At 42.5% G+C, this 16,077-nt stretch overlaps 1 protein-coding gene and 1 pseudogene across 2 annotated transcripts; one reads left to right on the plus strand and one right to left on the minus strand.

The window, feature by feature from the left end:
• The first annotated feature begins 432 nt into the window (after positions 1–432).
• On the plus strand, positions 433–4,169 carry LOC311371066 (hyaluronan and proteoglycan link protein 1 pseudogene; annotated as a pseudogene). The gene is made up of 3 exons: positions 433–783; positions 1,516–1,818; positions 2,654–4,169. The product of its transcript is annotated as a hyaluronan and proteoglycan link protein 1 pseudogene (transcript).
• Positions 4,170–10,113: 5,944 nt separating this feature from the next.
• Positions 10,114–16,060, minus strand: LOC311371065 (versican core protein-like; the record flags this gene model as incomplete). Its single annotated transcript, XM_084489297.1, has 7 exons — positions 10,114–10,317; positions 10,483–10,665; positions 10,807–10,951; positions 13,498–13,580; positions 13,988–14,146; positions 15,778–15,891; positions 16,018–16,060. Coding segments are annotated over 7 exons (891 nt in total), but the record flags the coding sequence as incomplete, so codon positions are not given.
• Positions 16,061–16,077: the final 17 nt, after the last annotated feature.

The raw sequence follows: 16,077 nt of genomic DNA on the forward strand, positions 1-16,077 counted from the left end.
ACTTGTCACATGTTATGGGTGTGCAATATTGTCTTATTGTTAAATATTACAAAACATCAAACAGCTGATACATGCAAAGATTATAGCAGGAAGTTTGGCTGGAGACAGATGCAAGGGTTTGGCTTCAGGCTCTGAAGACATATGGCGTCCAACTGCAGCTTCTAATTACCAAGGCAGAATCTAGGCTGCTTTCAAATGTTGTTCTGCAGCAGAGAAACTGTTTTGTGTTTGAATGTATGCATGCCTTTGCTGTACGTAAAACGTTATAGAAACTCGAATTGAATAAGAAGGTTGAGCCCACCAAGTATCCTCCATTTGTTCTCCAAGTCACCAAATTCCCCTACTGCTGGGATCCCATGACATGAAAATAATGAATTCATCCTTCTTAATGTAACCAATTTCAGAGGATAACTTTCTTTTGTTTTTCGCCAGTGTTTGCCAGCGCCGGGGCCAACGTCACTCTGCCATGCCGGCTCAACGGCGACTCGGAGTTTGCGGAGACGCCGTTCACCAACATCGGTATCCGGGTCAAGTGGAGCCGGGTCCCCGAGGACGAGACTCTGGACGAAGAGGAGGTCCTGGTGTCGCTGGGCATCCACACAAAGAGCTTTGGGGACTTCAATGGCCGCGCCTTCCTGCGCGGCGCCGACGAGGAAGACGCCTCCTTAACCATCATGGACGTCACCGCGAGCGACAGCGGCCGATTCCGATGCGAGGTGTTCAGGGGGATGGAAGAAGTCATCCACGATGTTAACTTGGAGGTGATAGCTGAGCCCACGAACGGTACATGTTTTTTTTTTACCTTCACAGCTCAGAGAAAGACTAAATTTCATAGCGTCTTGTTTCCTCGCTCACATGTTACACAATAGTCTAGTTCAACATTCAATAATATATTTTGATAATTGTATTATGATTTTGCCTTGATGTCTATTTTATCATAGGGAAAATATCCTTACACAGATCCTCCATTAAATCTTGAGCTGACAATATGAGGGCAAATGGTCAATATTTAGTCTACGTATGTGAATGGAGTAAATAACTTTCTATAAACTCTTCATTATGGAAATATAGTTCCAACACAATTTCATTCTATTAAACCCATGCAATAGAATAGCTGTGAGTACCTGGTTCAATGAATACACAGCAGTTGTTAGCAAACAAACTTGAGCGATATGATCTATGTCCTGCAAGGACACATTTAATTAGGCAGTTAGAGTAGCCTGGCCTCTCTGGAGACAATGACTCCTTTCACAGTCAAGATGGCAAAGTTAAAACCCATGAGATCGTATGGCAGCAACACCAGTATCCCTTGAGACACTGCAGTATTAGTCCCAGAAACCACACAGCCTGCATTTCATCATTTGGCAGTAGATGAAAATTGTGAGTCGAACAGAAAACATATGAATTTAAATGACCACAGTCCATTGCTGATGGCCAAATGTGGATGTATCACACGACAGAATTGTGTTATTTAGATGTAGTCCAACATGTGTTATGTCTCTCTGTCCACAATAGGTGTAGTATTCCCATACTCCCCCCGCCTGGGCCGCTACAACCTGAACTTCCACGACGCGGAGCAGGCCTGCTTGGGGCAGGACGCCACGGTGGCCACCTTTGACCAGCTCTTCGAGGCATGGAGGGCCGGCTTTGACTGGTGCAACGCCGGGTGGCTGAGTGACGGCACCGTCCAGTACCCGGTCACCAAGCCCCGCGAGCCGTGTGGCGGGGCCGGCAGCGACGCCGGCCTCCGGTCGTACGGCCAGCGCGACAAGTCCATAAGCCGCTACGACGTGTTCTGCTTCAAACCCGTTCTTGAAGGTAAAAGGTTTTACAGTTGTTGCGTTGATTTTATTTTCAAGTCATTGATTTGGTAACGTGGTCATTTTTTTTTTGTAGAGCTGTAACCCAGTTCTGAATTTTCTGAGTTGACTCGATTCATCAGTTGAATCGATTATTTGCTAATGAAGAGATGCCAAATGTCCATTTGTTCACTCACATTGGCACATGGACGCATTTGATGTTGCATGAACTAAACTAAACAAACCGTAACATTAGTCAAGAACAACAGAAGATATTGGAATTTAGACTAATGTCATGGTCCATAACAAAAAGTTGAAAAGCTAGCGTGAAGGACACACTCCAAATTGTCCAAATCAAGGAAGGAATAGTGTTAAGTGCTGGAGCCTGACTCCTACCTTTCTACCCTGCTTTAACACCATTGTTTCGGCTTTTCACTTTTCAGTTCAAACCTCTAGACACAAAGCAGATCCCACTGAAGATTTCGCTGATATTGGCTTTATTACGGAGCATGAATATCCAATATCTTTCTAACTTTACCTCAGGTTGATGAGATTGACAGATTAATCAACGAGTCTTGACCTATGGTTGTGTTGATTAAAATCCTTGTGCTGCATACAATCTCACAATCATCAGAATATCAGCATACAAAACAAAAATGTGAGTAAGTTAACAAGCACAGCGTGTCAAGATTCATACATATACCCATAATTCATAAGTAATGAAATTCCTCTATCTTAAGCCCTAGGGTACAGCCCTAACTTTGGGTGTGGCAGTTCTTTTTTCAATTTATTTCCAAACGATTTACTGTGTAGCTGTAACCGTTTACCCTCGTGTTCACCCCAAACCCCCCAAGGTACCTTCTATTGGCTGGAGCAGCCCGAGAGGCTGACCTACGACGAGGCCGTGCAGGCGTGCTTGGACGACGACGCGGAGATCGCCAAGGTGGGCCACATGTTTGCCGCGTGGAAACTCCACGGCTACGACCGCTGCGACGCCGGCTGGCTGGCCGACAGCAGCGTCCGCTACCCCATCTCCAGACCCCGCAAGAACTGCAGCGCAACGGAGGCCGCCGTGCGCTTCTTGGGCTTCCCCGACAAGAAGCAGAAGCTCTACGGCGTGTACTGCTTCAAGCCACAGCACTGAAGCCGCCGGGGGGGGCCGTAGAAGCGAAGGAAGTGTTAACCACCAAAGAGGAACTACCACAAACGAATACAAAAATATCAGCGGTAAAGCTGAATGTTAATTGTGGGATTTTAACAAGCATGAACTAGCATGATCTCATTTCCTTTTTCTGAAACTGTGATTTTTTTTATTATCCGAATCTTTCAAAACTAATCAATGCCGTCATTTTTATCCAGCAGTTATCAAATTTACATTTTGTAGTTTTGCAGGTGTATTCATTCCTCAGACCTTTCAGCAATACAGAAGTTTGACAACATACGGTTCAGAAACTCTTCAGAAAGATTTGCCCCTTGTAGAAAGATTGACTATGAACAAAGATATTTAGAGCAGATAAGATACAATGATGATGATGATGTAGATGTTTATTGTAAACATCTACATTGTATCTTATTTGCTCAAATATCTAAATGTGTTGTTCATTGCTAAATTATGTAACAATGTTCAACATGACTTCACAGTTTCAGAGTTATATATAACTTGTCTTACTGTTCCCTGCTCTTTAGCAGTAAGCATTACTTTAACTGTACTCACTCTCTCCCACTAATGTTGTTTCCTCTACTTTTGAAATTGCAAAAGCCCTTTTTTTTTACCTTTGAGAAGTGATGTGATGAGAAGATGAATGTAAATGAGTGGACTGCTCATTTTTGACTGCAGTCTCCGGTAATAACTGTTGATGTGTAAAAGCTATGGAAAGCCTGTTTCGGTGGTTCAAATATACAGAATTGTGTTGTTCATTTGTGTACTGCATGTGGTAGGCTTGTTTTGTGTTCATCACAAATTGGTTTGAATGTGTTTCAGCTGTTAGCTTGTTCAGTTGGGTGTAGACCAAAAATATACAACAAAATGTCCTAATACTTGGGCAAATGTGCTGCTAACACATGCTAAGTGCTCATATTTAGACTACAATTTCTCTAACGCAATTGTTAGTGACATAGCACCAATTTAAGGATGTTCTCTTGTCTTACTTTCCAAAGCTAAGACCCAAAGATTAAATAATTAATGATAATGATAGGCTAAATGATAGGCTAAATGATAACAACATTAACTTCTAGCCTGGCGATGAGATATTTCCTGCTGGTTCATGTTCAACTTAAGGAAACGGTTTTGCTATGTTGTATTCACAATGTAAATGACCTTTCGATTTGCAACGGCTCTTGAAATTAAAAAAATAAAGTTTTCAAATAAGATATTTGTGTTCTTCTTGTTCTTGTCTATGAACTAATACGTGTAGCCTAACCTTTTGGAAAAAAACAAATCAAACATGGTTCTTCCAAATGGTAAGGGTACTCAACTAACACAATTGAAAATATACAGGGAATTTGGGTTATGGTTAGTAATTGGGTTTATGAGGGTTGACCTGAGGAACACACTGTACACACCGGTCTAATAGTGAAGTTATTTTAAATGTTAAGAGGTAGTTTGTTTAAAATGGCTTTGTATATATATATATATATATATATATATATATATATATATTTAAATACTGTTCATGTCTCATTGACGGCGAGACTACAACAGAGCACAATGATGTGCACTTAATACATCTGAGAGCAGAATGGTATACAGCATTTTAAAACTAGAGGGCAGTAGTGACTATGCCTGTATGACATCATAGTCCACTAATGAAAGAAAAGCAGTTGAACAACTTTGTTCCTACTCAACATGGGAAAAGATTTCCTGTGTCAATGCAAAAAGTATCATCCACAGCTTTTTCTTTTGCAATTAACTTTTTTAACGACCTTTAAAAGGAAATGACGACCAACTAAAGTGCACCACTATTTAAAGTGAGGGACTCTCAATAACTCTACCAGATAAAACAGGGATCTGAACATTACTATAAATCAATTTTCTTGGCTTGTGAGAACAGCATATATTTATTTTTATTAGATAATTACAAGTTTGAGATATGTACCCTTGGAAATAGATATTAAACTAGTTTGAACTGCATAGTCAACCCAACAGTACAAAATAGTGTCATCTGCGTACAGATAGGCACTGTATTACAAGACAATTTCGTTAATGTAGTCAAAAGGATGAGCCCCATAAGAATTTACTACAGAACCACAGCACTACAAACTACAGCAATTCATCCTGACTAATAGTCCTTATCTATCAATATAATATTAATGTCTACATGATATCTATCAATCTAATTGGTTCATTGATCAATTTGCTGAGGTCAGAAGTAAATCGATGGTCTGTACCAATCCGTTTAGTTGTCTCGCTTCAGAATACCAATGCTACAGCAGCACGGACGTTTGACAAATAGGTTCATGTGATGTTCTCACAAAGTATTAACATTTCATTTAATCACTCAACTAATCACTATATGACCAAACCAGGTTCACTATCACAAGGGTCTGGCATGTCTGCTGTGAAGAGCGCTCTTGGACCGACGTGTCCTGGATGATTTCTTAAAGATACGGTGATATGGCAACAAAGTATGGCAAACAAAATTGCAAAATTATGTGATAACTTGATGTTTTTTATTACTTAGTACTTGGCTGTTTTTACTATGCAAAAAATGACATGTGTATGCTTCTCCGATGGTAGCTTGATCATAGGTTGGGCTCTACAGCAAACCACCAGGATACCGCAATGCAACATGGGATGCCAGCCACTTAGCAACTCGATATCCTGCAGAACTGCGCACGGCGCAAAGAGACGGCATGAGGTTATCCCGTGGATGGAAATACCCAAGGATATTACAGAACCGTATTATATAGCCCAGCCCATGCTACCTCAACCAAAACAGATAGTTCAATTAAGTCAAATCAACTCCCATTTTCCATATAGGCTAGCAATTATGTGACTCGTCACATATTTCAACTTTCATTGCGGGTATCCAGATTATTGCCCAAGGTGAATGAACGCAGATAAAATAAACTCAAGAAAGAGCACAGTGACAGAAAGCCACATAATATACACAATATATGTCTAATTCAGTAGGCTAGATACATATCGCATGTGCACTGCTAATCAACTAAAGTCCTTTTCCTCTCAGTTGCATGATGGAACATTAGTATTTCCACGCGTCGAAAATGATGAGAAGTGCTGTTTTCGCATCCAACTCCTGCCTTAAATCACAAGATAAATGACAACGGCTGGTCAAAGCCACACAACCAAAAAACCTGAAGCAAAACAAATGTTAATCTTCAATCAACAATGCTTTGCAGTTGCAACAGCAGCATAAATAGGCTTGAACTTGAATGTTCTGAATTATTTTCTGCTGAATTCTCTGCAAGGGCCTAAAATGTCAAAAAATAAATGGTCAAATATATACTGTTGTGTTAACATTTCATTGACTGAAAATGCGCTAGAACACGTCCATCTAGAAGACGAGTTCGTTCAGAATCAGCTGCTTATCTATGGCGAGTGAACAGTGCCAAACCTAAGGATAACCAGGAAGAGGCGAAGGAGCAGTCTAACCCTACGCCGCCGTCACAACGTGTGAAATTTTGTATGGGATTGATTGGGACTGCAGACGAGAGACCAGCAGCGACGCCACGGCGACTGCATGGAAGTTCCGTCCACCGGCGGCGGTGTCACGGCGACGTACATACGGAAATTCAGACAAAATGTACGTCTACTCACGGACATCTGAAGAAGTTCGTCGCCACTAAGACGCCTGCTAACCTACGTCGCCGTGAGAACGCCTGAACTAAAACTTAAGAGTTTTGGTCTTTTTGACACACAAAAACTAACGGTTTTTATAAAATGTCATCAACTTATTCATCAACAAGTATTTGGACATATTAATACCAGAAAAAATTAATAATAATAAAAAAGAAAAAAATATATAGACTGGGAATCGAACCCGTCTCTCGCGTGACAGTCAATTACCTTAACCACAACATTGTCTGGACCATGACCAAAAATAAATAAGTAAATATATATATATATATATGTATATATATATTTATTTATTTATTTATTTTTGGTCATGGTCCAGACAATGTTGTGGTTAAGGTAATTGACTGTCATATATATATATTATGGCGACGGCGTGCGTATCCTCTCCCCACGGCGGTGGCGTACGTATCTCCACACGTGCATTTCACACGATGTTATCCTTCTCCTGGTAATCCTGGCACTGTTCACTCGCCATACTTATCGCAGGTCGACTGACTCGATGTCCTTCTCATTCATTCCTGTAGCGCCACAGTGCATTCGCTTGTTGAGGCTCAGCGTCCATCCACTTCAATTGGGCTGCATAGAACAGCTTTTTTTAGTGCGTCGAAAGTCGACGGTCATTGGATAATGCTGCGATTATGTCCCTCCCACGGACGCTTAGCGTCTCTGGGGGTGAATGGAGGAGTGGGCTAGCCTGGACGCTGGGCTTCTGCGTGATGATTGGAGGGTCTGCGAAAGACTGAGTTGCCGTTTGATTGACAGCGATTTTGAACTATAAAAAGTCGCTGGAGCTCTCTTTAGTCCTCAGTCCCATCGCGGATTTTGCAAGCTAGTCGAAAGATAAACTGCAACCTATTTCTTGATATTTGCTTGGCGAAATTGCTAGACAATTTTCATCGTACATTTAATACACTAATACACACAATTCCTTGCTTCAGTTTGACATAATCCCCACATTTCCTTGTTCAAGTTTAATATCGTTTTGGTAGTTGGCCATCACTTTGATTCAGGGAGCCTGAGGTCTGAACTTCAAGTCCTGTATTCAGATTAGGACTTGCAGGGTGACAGGGGAAAGCTGTGTGATTTCTTGGTGTTCTTTAAAGACATGGAGTTGGACAGTGCAATGCCTCAGCTTTACAAACTGTTTTCATTAGTGGCAACAATTGGAGCTACATCTGCAGGTGTATGGGAGCTTCTCCTGTTTAAAGCGGCTCAAGTCCTACACCCGTAACACAATGGGCCAAGGCCGTTTAAGCAGCCTAGCTCTGCTGGCCATTGAGAGGACACTGGTCAAGTCACTGGAAAAGACAGCTAGTTGGTATGATTTCCTTGAAAAGGAACAGAGAGGATAATTTACATATACATAAATTGACAATTTATATGATGTAGGCCGAAAATGAGCTTCCCCGCTTTGAAAGCTGAGCAGCCGCCACTGGTAGAGAGGGTTGACCTGCAACCAGAAGGTTGCTAGTTTGATCTCCGGCTCCTACTAGCTGAGTGTCCCTGAGCAAGACACTTAATTACTGCTCCCGACGGGGCTGTCGCCTTGCATGGTTGACTTCGCCGTCGGTGTGTGCATGAACCATTGTAAGTTGCTTTGCATGAAAGTATCTGCTAAATGCCAATAATGTTAAGTGGTGGTTCAGTGCAAATTGTTTGTTTACCGTCGTCTTTCCAACACCTTGAAAAGTATGTAGTGGGTTGTCAGATAGAGAATCCTGTTGTTTGAAAACATGGCAGTGGAATTCATATACTGCAGCAGAACAAAAAGCTAAATAAACACTTGAGGAAGCGATTGCGGCGTCAATAGTTGACGTGCAATATTCAATCTGCTTCAGAGACATTCTTCCATTATAGCCTATATATTTTTACGGTGGTAGATAACAGAAATAAATGTCTCTATGCAGCGGAATCGCATGCACCATTGGTCTGATAGCACTAGCTGCTAGTAAGGGAAATGCACCAAATACAACTTGTATGGTCTCTCTTTGTAGTGCACATAAATGATTGAATCCACAAAGCTGTTAAAAAAAAGTAAAACTTTACCCTTATCAGCAATAAATGGCATTATAGCACATCGCAATGAAAGGTATATTAATTTCCTTTTTTATTTCTTTAATAGTGGAAAACAGAAACAAAAGCTTACAATAAAACGAAAAACTATTCAGAAACATCCCAGACATTCACATTTTAAAATATTTTTTTATGGTATAAATATATAATGCTATTATGTGCACTTGAATGCTGAAACAAACACACGCACGCACACACATACACACGCACACACACACACACACACATACTCAAAGACAGACAAAAATCTTAAATCTTTTTGTAACAAAACAACATCACCATTGCGTGATGATTGCGTGAGAATACAAGTACAATGGATGGTGCCTTCCCTTTCATCCATTGTTTTTTTATGAAATTATATATTGTTTTAATGTATTTATAAGTAAAGTATCATCTTCACAGGCATGTCATCTTCCATAAACACAAGCTCTTTTGCTTGCTGGTCAACATTTTTTGTATGCACAAGGAGTATTGCTGGCCCAGGTTACTGAATATTACATTATCTGTAAAGGCAAACAGTCTTGAGCAGCGTGGAAATAAATTATATGCATCTCTGGTTTAACAGGCATCGGGTTCAAGTCTTATTGATTCACAAAATACATTCTCACAACTGTTGAAAGACATTGGCACAAGGCAAGGAAAAGGTAACAGGGATTATGCATAGCTATGCCACTAAAAGTAGAGTCTTTGGTTCATAATTATGTTGTTTTACAGATATTGAAAGTTGTAGAAAAACACAGATATTTTCCATATAAAAATGCATGGTGTTTAACCACAAGCTTGGATAAGATGTAATTAGTACAAATTGTTAAACAGTGAAAGACTGCTGCAATAACTTAGACAGTTTGATGAACAAACTGCATTTGTACCAAGGATTTTCCTGTGTGTTGGTTTTCAGCTTGATTGCTCTGCTGATCTGCTCTTGTAGACCACACACTTGGTTTAAACAAAGAACACAGTGGGATAAGTGTACTTTGATGACCATGCGTACACACACTCATTAAGCGGATTCAGGTCTCTGCTTGTATTACTCCCCACAATAAAATCTTCACATTACATAAGCGCTACAATATCGAGAAAAAAAAAAAGCGGAATTCTGTTTTCTGTGTAAGGAATACTTTGGTGATTTCAGAAAGACACTAAAAAAATAAAATACAAAGTAAGTACATTATTATTATTTGGTCATGAATGCATCAGCTTAAAGTACTTAAAGTGGAAGCATTGAAGAATTAAAAATGAATGTTCTTTTCCAGTAGCCAGCTGAAAGGATCCATCTTGGCATTGTGTCCCTTTTATAAACGAATGACTTCCACCAACAAGTCTTCTTAAGGCACCTAAAGGCTCCACTCGCCATCCACAATGCAAGAAGAGGACGACATCCACTGATCATCTCAGAGGAGATTTCTCTTGTCCTTTTCCTTTAGGAATTATTTCTTATTTACACACAAGTCAACAGCCATGTGTGTCACTGTCTCCTCAACCGCAACCTCTGACCAGTCCTGTCTCTCCTCCCTCTGTGTCTCGGCAGGTGTTGGTAGCTGAGGGCCTCCTCGGGCCTTTTGAAGTTGTGGATGCTGTACAGGCTAGTGTGTTGATGTCTTCTGGTGAAGGCCCTCTGATAATTTGAGGCTAGAGTAAGAAACATATGAGGAAAAGAGAAACATGAGCAAAATAATTTCTCAACCGCCATATAATGCTGATTCTTTTTTTTTTTTTATAAATTCTGTTCACCTTAGATAGCCTCAAGCCACTCACTACATTTATATTGAGAATTAATGTTTGGGGTGTACTCACGGTTCATGCAGGATATTTGGGGCGTATCCCAGCGTCCGTCCCCACGGCAACGGATGATTGGCACGTGTCTCTGAACGAAGCCGGTCCGGCACTGGTACCTCACAAGGGTGTTGATCTCATAGCGTGGCCGCATCTTGCCGAAGGTATGCGCATTCTCCACTAGAGGGGGCTGACTACAGGCCACTGGGTAACCGAACGTAACATAAGAGAGCGAAAGAAGAGAATGAATATTAAATATCACAGTGCACAGAGCAAGAGCCTGAAAGAAAAACATTTTATAACATTTTAGATAATATAATTCACGATTGGCGTTTCCCTTTGTACCTGTGCCCTTCTTGCAGGTGTAGGTGAGGTGGTAGTTACAAGGGACGTCGTTCCACTGGCCGTCCTCATGCCAGATCATCACCACACAGTCCTCCCCGGTGGAGAAGAAGCTGTCAGGTTGATTGGGCCTCCAGTTCTCATATTGCTGAAAGGAGAAGAGTGCAACGTGTGAGTCTTCCTTGCAGGATGATTTGTTGAATTCATAAACATGTTTCAACAGATTTGTTTCTGGCTAGTTGGCCGGTCATTGCAAAAAGCTATTTAAAACCACGTAGTTATTCAATCTTATTTGATCACATAATATGTTATATTCATAATATAATATATTCATATTCCCCCTCAGTCGAAAGTGGTCTAGGGGCATCACTATGACTATATTTTAAATCTTTGTTTCAATCAATATATTTGATTTCATTAATGTTGTTAATAATAGCGTTATAATAATAGCGTTATAATAATAGGGTTAATCTGATCAATGTGTTGAGTGTGTAGCTGGGGGTTATTTTGAAACATAAAAGGACCTTCCTTATCTTCCATGTAAAACTGGAAGAGTGGATAAGCTTGTGATATCGAACTAGCGCCACTGTCAGGACAGAGGTTAACAAGTCAAAGGCTATAAAGTTAGACCTTATCGCTCTCCCTGGAAGTGGTCCTGGAAAACGAGATATTGCACTGCTGCTCATGGAAATAGGGTTTCCAATCTGTCTGTAGTTACTGTGAAAGGCCACAAGATGGAGCCACAGCATTTGCACACTGGAATCTATCGATGACTCCAATAAATCACCATACCTCTCTTTAACGAAGCACCCATACAAGGGTGTCTTATAAAGAACAACATGAATATAAAAAAGGAGTAAATCTAGTCTGCAAATGCAATCAGGTAGAAATACGCAGAGAGGCTGTTTACTTTTTAAGTCTATATGTTATAGTATGTTATAATTGACATCAGTCATGTCAAGCGCTGTGTCATGACGTCACACATCCTACCATCCCGACACACCCACATTCTATAAGCACAATATCCCAAAAATGTTGATTCGCACAATCCTGCAATAACGTCCACACAGCTGCGGCCCAGTGAGGCTAGCTCCCTCAACATGGACAGTACCTGTGGCCTGTCAACGCCCTCTGGGTTCAAACAGTCCCTTCAAAGCTGCGACCCCCACCCCACACCTCCATCCATGCCTTGAGGTGCTGCTACCCTGTTATTATGCTGAGCAAACCTACTGGCTTCCTGCCCCACTCACTCACATTCATCACACCGGTTACCCATCCCTACCCTCCCCCCACCCCAAGCACACGGTAGACCCTTAATGAACAATCACCCAAAGCAATAATCAGTCCTATGGCCATACTTTGCTAAATCGTGATTCCCACACATTAATGTGTAAGTAGTATGCATATGCAAATACGGTATAACAATGCAGAGAGGTATGACACACACACACACACACACACACACACACACACACAAATACCCACACACATATACACACTGCACGTGCAACAGACGGCTGTGTTGATACATTCATCCTCCACAGCTAGTACTGACTCGCTCTATTCCAGATACCAACTTTGTTCCAATTGTGGTGGTCTACTACAGGATTCGTTTTCTATTTAGAAACACAAGGTGGGGCGACCGACCACCCACCTAGCCCCTACCCCCGGCCCTCCGCAGGGATGTTTCTGTAGAGCTTCCTCTCTCTCCCTGTCTCTCCACAGCCGGGCACAGGTGCTGTCCATCTGTGTGTGTGTGTGTGTGTGTGTGTGTGTGTGTGTGTGTGTGTGTGTGTGTGTGTGTGTGTGTGTGTGTGGGTGGCTGGGTGGCTGGGCTTGGCTGGCTGCCTGCTGGGTTTCCGGATGGGTGTTTGGGCTTGGACGAGCGATACCTGTCCACGCCTGTCATGCGCTCCCCCCGAGACAGTGTCCCTCACACCCTCCCCCACCACCCACCCACCCTCCTCCTCCACTCAAGCCGGAGGGGGGGGGAGGGGGGCTAATGCAATACCAGCGACCCCCCACCTCTCTCTCTATATCTCTCTCTCTCTTCCCTACCCTTCCTTGGGCCATCTAGATGCCTCCTGCCTTATCTCTGTTGTTGTTGGGGGGGGGTGGGGGGGTGGGGGGGCATCTTTGAAGTGAGGACATCACTCTGTAAGACATTGATGTACGTAGCAATTAACCACTTTCCTGTCCAGTGTGTGTGTGAGGAGGGGGAATGGGGTTCCTCAGCCAGAAGCCAAAACAAACAAACACACTCCCACTTAGGCACACCGCAGAACGGCCCATCTCCTGCCCCCGACTATGGGGCGGGGGGGGTGCCTGGTCACTTCATTCCCTCCTTTATCGCACCCCCGGGGGGGGGGGGGGGACCATAAGGGAAATAACATGACCTGTCGTACTGCAGCCGGGGCTCTACAGAGTCGCAGTGGACCACTCGAAATGTTCCTTTGTTCTGTGTCCCACACCCACACACAGACACAGCCACACAGGGCAGGGGGAGAATACGCCGTGCGGAGGCCACCGCCGTTCCCATCCCGACCACATTCGGTCACTTCCATGCGGAGGAGCAACTCCTACCCCGGATGGTGACGCCATCTTGTCATCAACATCACGTCCAAATATTTACAATGACTCGGTGCCATGTTTGTTGAGATAAAATAGTGTGAGAAAAAGAGCCCGGGTACTTACCAGAGGGTTGCCGTCGGTCCAGCGGAAGTCGCTGTCATACATCTTATCGTTCAGGCCGATCCACTGGTAGTCCTGGCCCAGACCTGCGACACAGGGGCAGAGCGAGAGAGAGCTGGGTTAGCACCAGGTTGACGGCTCCCTCTGAGAATTTGCCCTTATTTGGACTTTTTTGGTGAAAGGGAAACATTTGTTTAAAAAAAGAAAGTGTGTGTGGCATTACGAAAATAGAGACTCAATGTGAGACGAAAATGTGACGCCACAAATGTATTATTCGCTTGTTCTTCCGTTGGTACTAATCTCAGCTCATTTTGATAAGACGTTTTATAATTAAGTTCGAATACATTACGAAATACTTGATGTCGAGAAGCCCGGCTTAGCACTGCAGTCTCTTGCATGTATCTAATCTAGTTTATGACACATACACACACACACACACACACACACAGCTTATCTATTTGTTTTCGTCTGTCCGTCAAAGTGATAGACTTACGGTTGACAAACTGCTGCTCCTCGTGGGAAACTATACTGACGAGGTGAGCGCCCTGCATTCTGCACTCGCGCTCCGCTGTGTCCCAGTTCCTCCTCTGGGGAGAGTACTTGTAGCAGTGGCCCTGGAATTTATGCCAGCCATAGCCACATGTTTCAGTGTCTGATGGAGAGAGAGAGAGAGAGAGAGAGAGAGAGAGAGAGAGAGAGAGAGAGAGAGAGAGAGAGAGAGAGAGAGAGAGATAGCATCGATTTAGTAATTTAGCAGAAGTCTTTTTTGTAACTTTGGGTAATAAAACAGATCATCAGTTCCTTTGAACAGGGCTATGCTAATACAATGCATAGATAAACACTTCGGTTTTAGGGTTTATTGATCCAACCTTCATCCATGCAAAACTGTTTTTACTCCTAATCTAATCTTTCCAACACCTGAGTATTTTCAACCTTTAGGGCCTCTGCTATCTCTGAGTGAGACTATGTGCCCTGACAAAATATAGAAGGGGAAGAATGTTTGATGGAAGACTTTCTATGGCTCCTAACTGCAGCCATTCAAGGCCTCGAGGGCAGGAACAGAGGAAAGGCAAAAAATAATAATTATGATCACTCATGTTAAGATTGAATCGGATTGGGACATTGAGTCTGATGGAGCCTCTTAATCATTTGTAAGGTCTCTGTGCATGCTTGTGGGTATAGGTATGGCTACATAAAGATGAGGTGACATTTCTATTTAATGTCTGTTTCACTTGATTTGTTTCAAAAACATATTTTTTATCAAGACTCTCCTCAACCCAGCTGCTGACACATGGACCAAACAGACAACGTGGTTCTGATCAGTTCTCCCCTCACGTTCATAACGCTGTATTTCTCTACTAGCAGGATGTTTTGGGGCAACAGCTGGGACTCAGCATACAATGGGGCTGTGGTGTGAATCACTGCTGAGTGATCCCAATAACATCTTGGGCGGGGACACCGGCCTGTCAGGCCAATACGGATGATGACTTGGGCTGAGCAATTAAAAGGTCAAACTATGCTGCATTTGGGACTACATAAATCAAATGACGAGTCGGGGAATCACTCAGACGTTCCTATGGCGCTACTCACAACAGTTCATATATTAAAATGTAGTTGTATAGCAGTTGTAACAGTTGTATTAGTTGTTTTCATTCTATTAAACATTAACATCCTTGCTTGATGAAATAGCCAATGGGATATCTAACACATCCACAGTCAAATGTTTAACGTGTCTAAACATAACCAACTGAATATTTGTGAAGTGTGTAATGTATTGTGTGCTAGGTCTGTCAGCCTGACTCCATCAGTCAATGCTGCCCCAGGCTACCTGTTCAGTAACCCACATATTAATCAGACCTGGCAGCCTGCGGACAAGACCAGGAGACTACTGTTAAAAGCAGCTGCCATGATGAGATGGAGGCGCAGTTTGTGACTCATTTGTGTCTCATTGGCGAGGGTTTACATTAGAAGACAATGTTCTGCTGTTGTGGGAGTCTGAGAAGCTTCACAACCAGACTAAATCATAACTTGTATATGTAAGAGTTATGTCTAACATTGACTATGTTTATTCCCCAAGGGATTTAGGGGATTTCGTTTTTTTGAGATTGAGATTGAGATTGATGAAGGGGTTGAATAAAATCCATACCTCTCACAAAGTTGTCTATATTAAAATGTAATTTCATACATGTGGTCATTGTATACAATTTGAATGCATTAACAACACAATGCTAACTGAGGAAAATATATAAATATTGTGTCATACAGTACTCAAACTAAACTCACCCTCTTCGCAGTTACGGCCAGAATAGCTGGGAAGGCACACACATGTATGCAAGCCAACCCCATCAACACATGTACCTCCGTTACGGCAAGGGTTGGACTGGCATTCATCAATATCTGGAAATAACAGAAAACACTGAAATTAGTAGGCGTATTTGGTGGTATCTCATGATCTGAAAAAAGAAATGCCTTTAAGCGCCTGTTGTGATGAGAAAGGGGACACAGAGAGAATATTTGATGTACCTATTTCACAGTGGACTCCACTGTAACCAGGAGGACAGCTGCATGAAATGGTACCACCAG

Source organism: Micromesistius poutassou (assembly GCF_964030765.1).
Source record: "Micromesistius poutassou genome assembly, contig: SCAFFOLD_5277, whole genome shotgun sequence".
Lineage (NCBI taxonomy): Eukaryota > Metazoa > Chordata > Actinopteri > Gadiformes > Gadidae > Micromesistius > Micromesistius poutassou.